The sequence below is a fragment of the Tetrao urogallus genome (assembly GCF_951394365.1).
Source record: "Tetrao urogallus genome assembly, chromosome: 9".
Lineage (NCBI taxonomy): Eukaryota > Metazoa > Chordata > Aves > Galliformes > Phasianidae > Tetrao > Tetrao urogallus.
This window is the reverse complement of record NC_136822.1, coordinates 22,365,550-22,381,316: the sequence shown is the minus strand read 5'-3', so window position 1 is coordinate 22,381,316 and position 15,767 is coordinate 22,365,550. Positions and strand designations below refer to the sequence as shown.

The 15,767-nt window shown below is 48.8% G+C and overlaps 2 protein-coding genes across 2 annotated transcripts; both read right to left on the bottom strand.

The window, feature by feature from the left end:
• Positions 1-258: 258 nt before the first annotated feature.
• On the bottom strand, positions 259-3,763 carry LOC306949659 (protein C3orf33; the record flags this gene model as incomplete). The annotated part of the gene is made up of 5 exons (XM_079539652.1): positions 259-519; positions 1,087-1,247; positions 1,731-1,884; positions 3,530-3,589; positions 3,683-3,763. 5 exons carry the CDS (start codon positions 3,761-3,763, stop codon positions 259-261), a joined length of 717 nt encoding a protein of 238 aa, XP_079395778.1.
• Positions 3,764-6,271: 2,508 nt separating this feature from the next.
• SLC33A1 (solute carrier family 33 member 1) lies at positions 6,272-15,354 on the bottom strand (the record flags this gene model as incomplete). The annotated part of the gene is made up of 6 exons (XM_079540099.1): positions 6,272-6,439; positions 8,073-8,288; positions 8,981-9,098; positions 10,018-10,202; positions 10,837-11,027; positions 14,592-15,354. 6 exons carry the CDS (start codon positions 15,352-15,354, stop codon positions 6,272-6,274), a joined length of 1,641 nt encoding a protein of 546 aa, XP_079396225.1.
• Positions 15,355-15,767: the final 413 nt, after the last annotated feature.

The window sequence follows — 15,767 nt, the reverse complement described above, 5'->3', positions numbered from 1 at the left end:
CCAGCAGGAACAGGACATGGCAGTTAGGATCTGAGGAACAGCTCAGCTTAACAACACTTCCATTCTTGCCCTGCCTAATATCACTACACTTCAGTCCCATACAGATTAAATTAGAAAGCACTTTGTAGATCTCGGGTTTTCTATTCAAGACAAGGAACCCCAAGTGCTGGCACTTGTTAGCATTAACTTACACTTTACACAAGCATGTAACACATAACTGCCCTGCTTCCAGTCCAGCCTCCCATCCCATCCTTAAACTTAGTTTCTCAACCAGCTCACAAAACGTTTCAATGTCCACATGAGTTTACTGTTGCTTATATGACCTCTAATCCTTTCAGAGAAGCTTTCTTCTTTCCATATCCCCTTATTTTTCCTCAAGGCTTTCAGCTCCGCTCGGAGAAGTCTTTTGTGCAGCTCCCAGAACAGGTGAGAATCGTGCTGCAGTCCTTCTATGCTCGCAGCTCTTCCAAGCCCTTCTCTCAGGACCTCTTCATTTAAGCACACGCTGGAAAATCGGCCCTACAGAACAGCGTGGGGAATGTCACGTCCCCTTATCCCTTACAGAGAGCATGCATGCAGATGTGTGTGCTGCCTCGGAGGTACAGGCTGTACTTCTCATTGAATCTGTGCTCATGCAGAGAGAAACTTTCAACTTTCAAAGCTTTTTCACTTTTTAACTCATTTAGCTGAGTTCAACGAAATTCAGCTGACTTTTAAAATGGTACTTGTGCAAGAGAGCTGTGAGAAGGCATTGCATGGCTTGAACATTAAGCCCACCAGAACTGCCCGGTGCAGCCAGGTTGGTCCACAGATACACTCATCTCAGAATCTGGTTTAAAAATACATTACTTAAGATTCATGTAAATATAAATCCAGGCTGGATGTGGCTCTGGGCAGCCTGGTCTGGTGGTTGGTGACCCTGCCTGTGGCAGGGAGGTTGAAACTAGATGAGCATGGTGATCCTTTTCAACCCAGGCCACTCCATGATTCTATGAAATGGCATCGATAACATTCTGATGTACTGAGATAACTGCCCGATCGCAGCCAAACCCCACAGTTTTAAGTCATTCTTACCACCGCATTTACCTTATTTACTAAAACAAGGCACTCGAGTGCCAAGTGCTCCCTCCCGAGAAGCTGGAACCAGATCACTTGTAGGGGTTTCAGCTCCCTCTGAAGCCACGCCGTGCCCTCGGGGGTCAGCTCCACGCCGGCCAGTCTCACCAGCAAGAGCCCCTCGGGCTGCCCTGCGCACAGACACAGCACTCCTTTACCAAACACAGCAGACAAGTTAGCTGTCACGCTTTGCACACGGCCTCAGCTGTTGTTAATGAGTCTATTCCCACAGACATTATAACAAATAAATCAGTTCTAGGGTTTTTTCCCCCTGGAATGAGAGGAGCCATGCAAACAAATGAACCGCCCAGACACTTGAGTTTTGCTGCCAGAAATATATCGCAGTGCTGCTACTGCTATTAAAGTGTCAGCAAGCTCTTCCTACAGAGCTCTCCTCGCTCCTTCCCATTCCTCAGTTTCCCATCTGTACAGCAGGGGAAGACCAAAGGGCAAAGCCAGACCACAACTTCACCTCTGTCCCAGCACCGATTTCTGTACAGACACAGCACCTCGCATCCCATCGATTCACACCCACCTGTTTCCAAGAATAGGATTTAAAAACTCCTGACCTATTTCTGCGTGCATTGCATTTCTCTCCATGTACTTTTACTCACACTTTCTCTGTATGGAGGTAATGAAAGGAACGCTGATGGGAATGTGCTCGACTTCCAGACCCTTCTCAGTGACACGATGCACTTTTCCTCGCAATTTCACATTCTTTTCTATAAACCCTGCAGGTATATCCAAAGCATTTGTAAACTTTGTTGTCTGTTGATAGGAAGAAGAACAAGTGTTAAAAAAAGGACAGCCACAGAGCAGCGACAGTCAAATCCAACTTCTACAAATAGTCCAACTTCTACAAATATCTGGTGAATCACAGCCGTGCTGTCAAACAGCACGAGGAACTGCTTTTTGTTAGACAGCAGTGAGCTGCAGACACACAGCAGCCTTCACACTCAGGAACGCTCCCCATTCTGCAGGGCATGCAGCACGAGGCACGGGCACGAAAGCTTGGAGAAAAACAGAAACAGATGGGTTTGAGCAATACATGTTGAAGTCAACTTGATTCACCAAGAAAAGAAGGGTTAGAAATGGTCCGGATGGTGCTAGAATGGGGGAGAGGAAGCAAAAAAGTGTTTGAAGACACCAGCAAAGAACAGACACAGCAACAACAAAGGCAGAGTGGAGGACAGAGGGAACAACACAGCCTTTGATAAGGGAGTAAATAGGAGAGGGACAAAAGCAGGTGTGCACCCATGCAGAGATCACAAGATGAGTGAATTCGATACTACATTCTGTTCACAACAGGATTCAAAGGAGAGTTATATGATCACACAAGGAAACAAAGCTTAACAAAGCTGCAGTACAGGAACAAAGCTGCTGCTCTGTGAGAGGACAGAGGGAAAAGATGCACTGGGATGGCACAGAGCTCAGAATGAAGAATCTTAATTAACTTGCAGAGCTCTCACTGCAGGAAACCCTTTGCAGAGGACTGACACACATCATCGACACACCGATGGGAAGAACTGGTGAGGCACTGGCACAGGTTGCCCAAGGAGGCTGTGGATGCCCCATCCCTGCAGGCATTCAAGGCCAGGCTGGATGTGGCTCTGGGCAGCCTGGGCTGCTGGTTGGTGACCTGCACACAGCAGGGGGTTGGAACTGGATGAGCACTGTGCTCCTTTGCAACCCAGGCCATTCTAGGGTTCTATAAACTGAGCTGTTTCTGCAGAGCTCCACCGCCCTGCAGTGACTGCCCTGAGCTGCTCCCCCCGACCACCTCCGTGGGACGAGGTCTCTCAGTGGTGACACAGACTGTTAGGACCTAAAGTCTAAAGAGCAGAAGTGGTTCAAATCTGGTCTTAACAGCTCTGAAAAAACCCCACCAGCCTGGTCAGTGTGGGAAGATTCAGGTTTATGCTGAGAACTGTTAGAAACGTCGTTCTGCTTGTAGAGGTGTGGAAAAAGACACGAGGAACCAACTCTACGTCAACTGAAGCACAAACATGAGAGGACTTGGTCCCTGGGCCACACACACAGCTGTGCAACGGGGAGATGGAGCTGGAGAGGAGGAATCGGGGAAAACAAGACGATAATTTAAAAAATAAAATCCAGAAATAAGGTGATAGGGAATACAAGAGCAAGAACCGGCCTCGCCACCCGGAACGCGAGCCGGGTCACGACGCACCGGAGCCGAGAGGGGGGGACAGGGAAAATGGCCCCGAGCGCCGCAGCAGCGCAGGGCGGGCGGTGCCGGCAGGGGGCGCCATTCCGGCAGGAGCAGCGGCACGGGGCTCTGCGCAGCGCAGCGGAGCTGGGGGCGGCCCTGGGGAGCCCGGCGTCGTTGCGGGGCTGGGGGGAAGTGGGGGAACGGGGGTCCCGGCGCTCCGCAGCCCCGCCCCGCCGCACTCACCAGGCGCACGCTCCTGGCCAGCACCAGCAGCCCGGCTACCGCCACTCCGGCACTGAGACTCTGCGGGGAGATGAGATAGAAACGACGTTCAGCCACTCCGGGCCGCACCGACACCGGCACCGCTCCCAGCTCCCGGCCCCGCCGCCCCGTTACCCGCACGAGGCTGAGGTGCGCGTCCGCCCACTCGGAGAAGCGGCCCAAACCCTCGGCTGCTGCGCTGCGCCGCTCCGCCATGGCCGCCGCCCCGCCCCGCAGCGCCGCCCCCGGGCGGAGGGCGCTCCGCCTCCACGGACGCGCCTCTCCGTACCGAGCGGAGCGGTGTCGGCTTGCCTCTGCGTATGGGAACCGCGCAGAAACCTCGTTCTCAGCGAAAGCGTAACGCAGACGGACAGAGCTTCAGCCTCTGGCATCGCACGGCCTCACCGCCGCTCCGCCTCCGTCAGCTGCCGGCAGCGCCCGAAGGCTGAGCGAGCGCAGCGCAAACCGCCGCCCGGGTTGGAAGAGGAACAGAACGACTTCTGTCACACCGCGTACAGCCCCGATGCGGAGCTCAGTTTTGACGAGGAGTTCAGCTAACGTGTCACTCCAGCAATTCCCAGCGTATCTTCATTACTAGCAGGCTACATCAGCACCTCCAGGAACAGTGCATCAAAAATGCACAGTAGAAGTTAACTATAAGACATCGATGGATTTGATTTCCCACATCCTGCAGTTCAGGATCATAGAATCACAGAATGCCCCGGGTTGGAAGGGGCATTCCAACTCAAGGATCACAAATCTCCAACCCCCTGCCACAGGCAGGGCCACCAACCTCCACATTTCATAGCAGCCCAGGCTGCCCAGGGCCCCATCCAATGGCCTTGAACACCTCCAGGGGTGGATGGGGCATCACAGCCTCTCTGAGCAGCTGTTCCAGCACCTCACCACCCTCTGTGTAAACAATTTCCAGAGGATTTTTTTTTCCCCCAAAAGATTTTTCTCTCAACTGCAGAGGAGCTGGGAAAAAAATCCTGCCAGCACAGACAAGCTGCTGCTAAAATAAGCAGCCCATATGTACCTAACCCAGTAGCACTCATGCGGCTGCAGCTGAAAAATATATCCTTTGGCTACAAATCTCCAGTATATTCTAACACTCTTGCTGTGCTTATGCAGAGGTGAAACTGGAAGACCTGGTTTAGGGAGTAAAACGTGCTGATGTTTACTTTGTTGTTTAGTAGTTGGAACAGATGGAATGGAGCACAGACGCACAGGGTGTGCAGCCCAGGCACACTGCCAGCCCTCAGGGGTGCTGCTCTGACAAGTGGAAGAATGGGCTCTGTACCCAAGGGAGCACTTGGTCACTGTCCTCCTCTGGCACCGTCATGCACGCACTTGATGCACACCCCTATGCCTCCCCAGTCAGTCCAAAGCTGCTGTCAACTTGGCTTTTTTCTGGAGCATACAGGAACAAAAGGTGCACAGGCCGTGCCCTCCCAGGAGCTCAGAGCATGAAGCTCACAGTGCAATACTTCCAGTACTGACAGGGCAAGAAACAGAGCACGGAAAAACAAATCGTGTACCTTTCAGAGGTATTTTTAATCGTTTTAAATGATGTACCATATACATCCATCACGTCACAAGTGCCCTGTCTCCAGCAGTACAGTAGACCTGCTGTACATCACTAAGGCACTCAAGAGAGAAGTCATTCTTCATTAATGCACCAGGAGATTTCTGCTGTTAAGATCAGTACAATTCCTGCAGCACTCGACCACACGATGTACCCTGTTGGCTTTACACACGAGCAGGCTGGATGCCACTGCCCAGCAATTTGGCAAGTTTGTCATCACCAACTCACTTCCAAAGGCACCATCTTCTGTTCCTGCCCCTAGCTGGGAAGAGAGACGTGTTTGCTCCCCGATTTAGAATACCTTCAAATTTCAGCACCAAAGGAACCGACGTGATCAGTTAATCCCACCGGAACAACTGCCTCCACAAGGGCTGCACACCCTCTCCTTTGAAGCCTGTGTTTTATGTGCTAACCCCACGCCGTGCAGTTTGTGCCAGCAGGGCTGCAGGCTTGGTGTATTGTGCGTTACCCAAGTCCTACTTCCCTTCAACTTTTCATCAAGAAATCAAAATGCTTTGAAACAGAGGAAATAAATTAAACAAATGTAACTTTGTTTATAAAAATACTTTCTTATAAATCTTTAAAGCTTAAAAAAGCCAGAAAATACATTTAAAAGAATCTCTGAAACATTAATTCGTCCTCTGAGGTGTGGTTACAGTCCAGAAAGTGAGAAGAAACAAAGCCCAAAGACAAGTTACATTTCTCTTCCCACGATGAACTCTGTAGTACAATGTGCTTAACCTCCAAGTCAAAACACCTTCCACGTCCTTCCCCTGGTCCACTGCCTGCACCACATCATTGGTTTGAAAATTAAGAACTGGAACTCAGCTAACCAAGCTGCTGTTCAGCTTTTCCATACTTACTATATGGAAAATTCAGGTGTTGATTCTATCAGAAGCCATGACTCTGAAGCTAGAGCATGGGGATCTCTATGCAGTACATAAGTGCCATTTTCTCATCCTCACATTCTGAACTTGAATTTTCACACTGGGAAGGCAAGTGGTATCACATTCACACATACCACTGTTCCAGCAAGTTGGCATGTAAAAATACCTATATTCCTGTTTATTGATTATGGGATACGTCTCTGTAATAAAACTAAAACGACCTCGAGTCCATCCAGTATTCAAACCGCATCAGTTGGTCCTCTTGCACTTCCACGAAGACTGTCCTTCATCCTGCAGCTTTTTGAACTTTGGCCCAAGCAGGAACCACCAGCCAAACCCCAGAATGACACAGATGACAGATTCCACGTAGTAACCATCCAGGGTGGTGACACAGGAACCACCAGCTTTTGTGCAGAGCTGGAAGGCAGAAGCAAAGGTAGAGGCGTGAAGTATTGCCTGGGAGATACTGAAACACAAGACTTGTTAGCAGCAGGCACTGGATATTACAGTTTAATTGCTGTTTCAAGATTCTAACTAAATAAACCTTGCTCTTTTTCTTACAGAAATGATGTGAGGTTTTTGAGCTCACAGTTGGTGTGAGAAACAACAAAGCTTTGTTATAAAACATGTGGGAGATGGAGATATTTGGCCAAAGGAGTTAATGCTACTAAAGAGGTGCAATGATTATTCTTAATTTTGTGAGGGGGGAGAAAAATTCTATCCAAATTGCTTTTTTCAGAAATTACAGCCCTGCATGTCACACAGGGAACCCACAAACAGACAGCACAAAGCGAGCAGCCTGCAGTTATGTCTGAGGAAAACATGCCAGGGATGCTTTTTAATTACAGAACTGAAAGATAAAAACACATTGAGGGGGAAGGTGTTTGGTACACGACTGTTTCTGCTATTGTTTATCTCTCAGTGCTGCTATGATCCCAAGATAAAGCAATCCCATAAACAGAGGTTTCTGCCAGCATGTGTGTGATTCCAAGATGTGTCAGAATCAGATTAGGAGGAAGAAGGGAGGTGTGGTGGGGGAACACTGCCAAGTGGAAGGATGCAGAAAAACACTGGAGGGGTGAGCTGAAAGAGCAGGGCCCTGAGCAACAGATGCCAGGGCACAGGGGACCAAGTTAGCAGCAAGCTGAGACGCGTGCTGAAAAGGCACTGCAGGAGCAGCTTCTCCTCTGCAACCACTCAGAACTGCAGCTCCACTGGTAGAAGTCAAATGTGACTTGTCTGAACACTGTGTGCTTAGAGGACCTCACATCCCAGAGTCCTGTAAACACAGGAAGGCACTGAAGACTAAAATCTCGATTACAAGTAAGGAAAAAAAACATGCAATACAACCCCCCCAGCACTTCCACTCCTCCAGACAGTTGCATTAAAATTTGTCATTTGCCCACAAGGAGGCGAATGCAAAATCCAGCTTCCCAGCCAGCTGTGCATGCAGTTGTTTGATCCATGCACAGCAGCACAGTATGATCTCTGTCCTCTTCCACAGGGCTCCCCAGAACTGGGAAGGCAGCCAGTCACACTGCTCAGCTCCATGTGGAAAGCAGAGATCAAAGACAGCAAAGTAACATCACGGTAGAAGGAATCGAGGTATGAAGCCAGGAAGCCTCCAGACAGACAGAACTAAAACCTGCCACAAAGCTGCGGTGACTTGGAGACAGACAGCCTGCCAAGCACAGAGTGCATACTTACACAGCTCCAGGCTGAGCAAAGTTTACTCAGCAGCTACAGCCTCCACATACTGGAGAGGATGCAGCACTGATCTGCTGCTTCCACCATCAGCTTTTCTCTCCAGTTAAGACAGAAAGGAACAACTACTCTGCAAGTGGAAATTTTTGGTGAAGATTTTAACTCTGAAGAGTGCACAGATAAAAACAGACCAAATTTACCAGACACGAAAATCAGTTCTCAGAGAGAGAATTTTTAAGTGTAAACTATGCACTGCACAGGCTTTCCAAGGTGAACAAAACATACTCAGAGAAGCCATTTTACCAAGAAATAGTTGAACAGAGACCTTCACAGCCTGCAAACTTACCTCTGCCTCAAGTGCACTTCCACAGGCCTGTTGCTGGGCTCCTGTGCACTCTTTAACCGTGAGCGGATCAACGAGCCACAGCGCGACGGTGGACGGCCAGTTCCCTCCCAGGTTGGACACAGTGTTGAGCAGCGTCATGTAGGTCCCTCCGATCAGCGGGTCGCTGACTCTGGCATTGAAAGCCATGACTGCAACATACATGCTATACAGCGAGATCTACAGGATGGAAACCCACGGGACAGTAAGGTCTCCCCAGTCACAGGCAGTGACAACAAAAGCCCTAACATAAACTCTGTTCTGAGTGATTACTGGAAGTTAGCAACGTTGAGGCAAAAATAATCCCAACAGGTTTAAAGTTGTACAACAGAAATTAGTCCTGCAGTTTCCCTGCTAACATCAAGTTGCTGTGATGCTCTCATCGAGTCACAGAAATGGATCCAGTCTCACAGGCAGTCGAGTTACTCAGGTAATCCAACTGAAGTTATCACAAGGACAAATAAAACAGCATATAAAAATAACACTTTCGCTTGCTCTGATCCAAAGACCAGTTTGCACCAGGCCTACAGATTGGATCCATTCTGCTGTTTCTGCAGAACAACAGAGCAGTGACAAAGCTTTATGGAGCTGCACAACAGGCACAATCACCACCGTGCTTACAAAGCTCAGTCAGAATGCTGGTATTTCTAATGGTACCAAGCTTCTGAGCTTCTGCATTTGGGGAAAAAGCCTTGGAAACAAAAGCAGGTCTGGTGAACTGGAAGTGGCTCTGCAGAAGATGCCCAACTGAATGGGGAGAAATGATATTTACAAAACTGAAGTTGTACAGCACAACAGATGGCTCCCAGTGAACAGCAGCTGCTCATGGCACTTGTAGTCCTCTAGATATGGAGTACCCTCCTGTCCCTTACCTGATGTAAAGCATAGCTCAGCAGTACTACAGCATAGTAGTAGATAGGAAATCCTCCTTCATGTCTTACTCTAGGAGTCCACCATACCAGAAAAGCAAATTCCAGTCCAAGAAGTAACCTGCAGGAATGAGATAGATAATGTGCAATTCAAATGATTCTGCCCATGTTTCTGTACCTTGACACAAAGCAACTGTCACACACTTGTGTGTACAACATTAAAATAGAAATAGTTTATTTCTAGTTAGAGCTATCTTGTATATAATTACATATTTAATATTTAACAATCAATTTAACATTGGAGCCATAAACACTCTAAACCTCAACAATTCTCTCTCCCCTACAACTGTGACACTGCCAGACCTCCTCCCCCGTCCCTCACACAGAAATTTTATGTAGGAAGCAACACAGGATATACAACTAAATGTTATTTATTTATTCTTTTTTTAAATGAAAACACACATAAATTGCACTGGAGCATAGTCAAGTATTGAACGTTACAGACCAAACATCGATCTACTGGATAAAAGCATTGAGTAACTTGCTGGATTCCTTGGCTTGCTCCAGAACTGAAACTCCTGCAGAATTCCACGAGCAAACTCCCATGTAAGCCACTCAATGCAAACGACACCTCCTCAGCCTGTACCCACTTCATTCACCTTTCATTCTCGGAGATCTCAGTGAAGCACACATTTCCAGGTGCTCCCAATGACTCACCAACACATGGAGCCTCTCTTACATCACCTCATAATTACATGAGGTCCCAAATCCAGTCAGAACAGTCCATGAACAGGGAACTATTGACACTAAGAGCAGGAAAGCACTGCTCTAACGCTACTGTATACACGTGGTGAGGACACTGCGCTCCCTCAGGTCACATACATCACCTTCAAGGCACAAAACAGAGCTCAACTTACTAGGAAAATTCTGACATGCTTTTTCTTCTGTCTGGAAGTCAGAGTTACAAGGCAATGAGAACACTTGATCTGAACACACAAGTCACCATGTTTCCATAAATCAGGTTTTGTTTGTGTTTTTACCTAAAAGGCATAGCTTTGTAAAACGTGTTCAGCGGCTGGGGGCCTGCTGTGTATTTGCTGATAATCAGAGGCAGTATTATCTGTAAAGGAACCATTGGAACTGCCAGCAGGGCTAGATGCTCCTTAGGTACTCCCTCTTCCACCAATTTGAGTCCTGTTACAGCATCTGCTGCTGAAAATCCAACCTGCAACATAAATTTGACAAAATAAACCAGGGAAAGCAGACATTGTGTGGCTAGAAATGCAGTTCACATGGTATCAAATACACACAGAAATGTGACAGAGTACAAATTGGAAACAAAAGTCAATTGATTTCCAAATTGGTTCTGAAACACATTCTCTACTTGCACGCTATTCTCATCATAAATGCCAAAACTGTAGCAGGAACGTTAAGCACAGCAACAGTGTTCATGCCCATACCTTAAAGGCCTGCTGGTATCCAGAGCTGCCAGGGGGATGCCATGGAAACCTACTTTATACAGAGCTGCAGATTCTAGGAATACGATTTGGGTTAAAATAAACATTTTCTGTCCTTTTAACTGAACACTACACAAAGAGCCTAACTGTAAAGAGGCACACTTAAAAATAAACTACTGCAACAGAAGACTGCAATCAGACTTCTCCTCAATACGTGGGTAAACACTTAAATGTTAAAACAAACGTTTTCTGTTGTGCAAGCAGTTGTGTTTCCAAACCCCATGTGAGAATTTGGAACTGCTGACAGCAAAGCTAAGGTACAAGTGACATCACAGGGACTGAGGAATCACAGGAACCTCTCACTGTGTTGGCATCTCATGGCTCATAAACGTGTTTCCTTACCTTTGCTGTGAGAATCAAGAGACAGAACGTAAAAACCGCTGGCATCTTGATTATTGAGAAGAGCAGCTTGTATGTATCAGTGATGCCTTTTGTTTCTTCTTTTGTTGGTGTTAATTCCTTGTTTTCTTTTTTGAAAAGGGCCACAAGTGTAGTGGTAATTAAAAAGACAGCTCCCCAGAAAAACAGGAAATCTAAAATAAAGAAAAGAGACAGCTGCTACAAACACTTGATTAAAAATGTATTAAGTAGCAGAAATACAGTTATTTTGCAACAATATAAAGGACAACTGGTAATAAAAAGTTGAATAGAGGCATTACTCATGGACCCATGTAAAAACAAGCACCAAAGCACAAGCATGTAGTGCAGACAGCAGCAGGCACAGCTCTTCTCTGCTCAGTGCAGAGCTACGTCTGCTGGAGACTCTGACACAGCAGCAAACGAAGGCACTTTGCTCAAGTTCTGTGCAATAGCACAGTGAGCATGATGGAGAACAGAAACGGGAACATTTTGAGGAGCTGCACATAAAACCACCAGAAGTGAACAAAGGAAGAAAAAAACACACTGAATAATTACATGATGATGAGAAAAACCATCAGCGTTGTTCCACCACTCTCCAGTTAATTCACTGTGTAGTCACACTACCATTTTTCACCCTAATTCTGCACTCCATTTAATATCTACCATCTAAAGGAAACAGATCCATATCGAACGAGCATAAGGGCACTCTGACCAAAGTTCCTCTACAATCATCACGTCACTCGGAGAGATGTTTAAGAGCATGTGGCATTTGCTACCTCTTAAGCACGTTGTTCTAAGCAGATGTTATATTTGTTAAACAGTGGATTTGCAGGGAACAGTAGTGAAGCACATCAGCATCTTAAGACAAGTGCCTTGAGTTGGTGAGAAGATCATACAAGGTAGTTCCACCCTCCACCTCTGTGAAAGAGGCAAGAAAGAACTCAATCACGTGCAGAGGGTATAAGAGAAGTAACCTTTCATCTTTCTGATCAGAAGTCACTCCAGAAGCCTCAAGTTAACTGAAAGGAAGAGATGGTGAAAGGGCAAAGACGGGGCCAAGGTTTTGTCAATCATTAGCTGCTCATCATTGGCAGGACAGGCATGGAAGCAGGCATGGAAAGGCTGCTCCAGCTGCACCCAAGCATTTTCAGTTTAAAATTAAAAATGGCATTTCAAACTAACATCTGCTGCTTCCACATCACTTATTTTTCCCTCTTCAAAAATATCTCGAAGGAGAGAAGACCTCATACTGCCAGATTGCTCCCTCCTCTATTGTTGGGGTTGGTTTGTTGTTGTTTCAAATACCCTGGAAGTATTTTCTGAGTAAACATGAGCACTCACAGCCACGCTGCTCACAGCTGCCACGTACACGGGACACCCAGGACATGGCTCTAATGACAGCAGTGTTACCACTGCAGCGTGGGAATGGAAACAGCTGTGAGCATCAACACATGCAGATTCCTGATCAGGTCAGCCCTGCCGGGTGCTTCACAGCAACAGCTGGACTAGCTACAAGGCCACATACAGGAGCCATGAGGAAAAAAAAACCACATTTTTTTAACTGTAGATGTTTTCTAGCATTTTTGGTGCCACCAGTGCTGCCTGTCCCCATTCCTGCTTCATCTCTGCCTGCACACTATCATTGGGAAAACAATCCATTCTGTTAGGGTACAATCAAACTTCAAACCAGGGATAGAGCAGGCTGTAAAAATATCAGCGAGGTGTGGGATAGGACAGTCGTTCCATCACAGCAGCTTTAGAAATACCACAGCTATACATCTCCCAGCAGAAAGCACATCCCAGTCATGAGCCAAAATAAACCCAGGCTGCCTTGGAGAGGCTCCTTCTTCCTGCACTACATCTCTTCCTTTAAACTACAGCAAGTATTCGTGTAACAAACTGCTCAGGAATCAACAAACCCAGCCAGTGAGCTTCTGAAGTAATTTTGAAGTCATTTGAACAGCAAAGCACCAAAGTCGTATGCACGCTAGCACAAACAACAGGAACACGGAAACACGTTCCTCACTTTTTTTCTCCAGAACTTCATTGTTTGTTTTGATGTGTGGTACTACACTGTCTCGTGTTATTTCCCACAGTTCACAGCACAACGAATGCTTTTGCCCCTCAGCAGCTTGAGGCTGACTCAGGCTCGTGAGGCACTGGCTTGTTCTTTCCCTAAGAGCACTCAGTGAACAGCAGCGTTCAGTGAGCTGAACTGGCAGAAAACCAGTCACCTTCGTGCACTGTGAAGTTCCCCGCAGCTCTCCTCCAGCCCTGAGACAACCGGCACTGGGATCAGAGCCACACCTGTGCTTTCAGGGCTGGCTGCTACAGTTGCTACAGGACAAGCATGGACACGGTGAGCTGAGAGGCACAGTCACACAGAGGAGAGAACAGAGACTTCTTCAAGACAGTTTTGCTCCCCTGAAACAACATATCCTGCAACTACAATGTCAGACATACTTGCTTTTTTTTCTCCACCCAGATTAATTCTCCAGTACAAGTCAGACAGGTTCTATAGGTGCTTTGATTTTAGTGTTGTTTGTTTTTTTTTTTTTTTAAAGGCAGCATGTTTGTAAGAAAACCTTTATAAAAGCAGAACTAAAAAGAAAAGACAGCAACAACACACCCTGGAGAGCAAAGGTAAGCAAAGACAAAGGAAGCTCTGAGTACACAAGTAATTTCCAAGTTGCATCAGCAGTGAAAGACGTCAGTCTGCTGCTGCAGCAAGAGGGAAAAGATGCCAGCACTGCTGAACTGCACAGCAAGAAGGACAAAGATCCAGCAGGGACAACTTTGAGGAGTACTCTGTGCTTGCTGACATATGGACAAGACACAGGACAAACAAACATCCGTAACTAACAATTAAATAAGGATGCATTATCAGATTCTGTTTAATTAAGGAAAAAAAATCCCCCTGAATCAACTTAAAGGTGATCTCCCTTTGCAGTCTGGAAATAAGGTAAAGACTAAACCCTCATCACTTCTACTCCTGCAAACACCATCATTTTGGAAGAAGATACTGCCTTTATTCCAGAACACGTTCCCACAATGCCTCCTTAATGAGACAAAACTCTGGTGTCTTTTTTAAACAGTAATCTATTCCACAGTTGTTACACTAAGAGAAGTTAAAGCAACCAAGTTTCTGAAGTGCTGAGCTCAGCCTGTCCATGACGGGGCAGATTTCCCTCACTCAGTCCAGGGAAACTTGGGAGCTCAATCACAGAATCACAGAATGGTCGGGTTGGAAGGGATCTTACAGCCCAGTCCACCTTAACCTCTGCCACAGGCAGGGACACCTCCTCCCAATTCAGGCTGCCCAGGGCCCCATCCAGCCCAGCTTTAAGCATCCCCAGCTCTCTGAGCAGCAGTACCAGGGCTTCACCACTCTCTAAATAAAGAATTTCCTCTTAACATCTGACCTAGATCACTCCTCTTTTAGTTTAAAGCCATTGCCCTTGTCCTATGAATATCTGCCACGTAAAAAGTTGCTCTCCCTCCTGTTTATAAGCTCCCTTCAAGTGTTGGAAGGTCACACTGAGGTCTCACCAGATCTTCCTGGAGAAAAGGGCTTTTCTCCAGGCTGGAAAAGCCCAGCTTCCTCAGTTCTTCAAGCCACAAGCTCTGCCAGCTTCCTACACTCCATAAGACTTGCTTTGAACCACGCTGTGCTCCGGGCTCAGGGAGGAAGCATCACCCTCCCTACACCGGTGTGCACACTGGCACCCAGGCAGTACCTGAGAGGGTGACGATGCCTCGTGGCTGGGGCTGGAAGCGCAGGTACTTGTTGCAGAAGGAGGCTGACTCAAGGGCCAGGAAGAGCACGTTGCCCAGGAAGTAGCCAGCCGTCTGTCCCACCGAGTTGCAGGTGGAGGCGTAGCCCACGTTCTCCCGGGACAGCATGGTGAGGGCCCAGCCATCCACAGCAATGTCCTGAGTGGCCGCCAGGAACTCGAAGATGAAGAAAGTCACGGTGAGGGCTACCACGTCGGGGCCGTGGCCCTGCCCGTCGCCCAGCAGCACGTCCACCTGCGTGGACAAGTAGATCATGAAGAGCCCCAGCACGTATTGCGTGGGCACCAGCCACGACTTGCGGCGGCCGAAGCGCCGCAGGTAAACGGCGTCCACCAGGGGGGCCCAGAGCAGCTTGAGACTGAAGGGCCAGAAGACGAAGCTGAAGAAGGCCTGCTCAGTGTAGCTGGCGTTCTTGCTCTGCAGGATGAGCGGCACGCTGCCCGCCAGCCCCAGCGGGATGCCCTGCAACACGTACAGCGCCAGCAGCAGCAGCACGCTGCCCAGCTCCGCCCGGCAGCCCCGCGGGCCCCTCGCCGTCAGCGTCTCCGGCTCCGGCGGGAGCAGCGCCTCGGCCTCACCGCCCGCCGGGCCGTCCCCGCAGAGCGTCAGCGCGGGCGGCACCTCACTCCTTACGTCCAGGCAGTGATGGTGGCTGCCAGGTCGGCGCTGCCGGCCGCCCACCTTGGCCGCGATGGCGGGCGACATGGTGCCGGACCAGGCGCTGCGCGGCGACCCCAGACGGGAGCGGAGGCCGCGCCACCACCCTCCGCTGTGGAGAAGCCGCGCGCCGGCTCCGCCGCGCCGGTACGTCCCGCCCCTTCCGGTCACGCGGCGGCAGCGGGCAGGCGTGGCCGCGTCCCATTGGTACGTGGCGGAGTCACTTCCGGCAGCAGCCCGTGCCGCCCGAGGACGCCGGACGACGTTTATTTCGGTTCGGCCGCGATTGGTTCCGCCTTCCCGCTGGCGGCCGAGAGACCGGACCGCTGCAGGGCTGGCTGCAGAGCCCTGAGCTGGAGCCAGCGGCGGGCGGACGGTGCGGAGCGAGTCCATGCCTGCAGCGCGGGTCTGTAAGGACCGAGCTGAGTCAGCACTGCTTTACCCCGGTGTTTTTTTTGCCC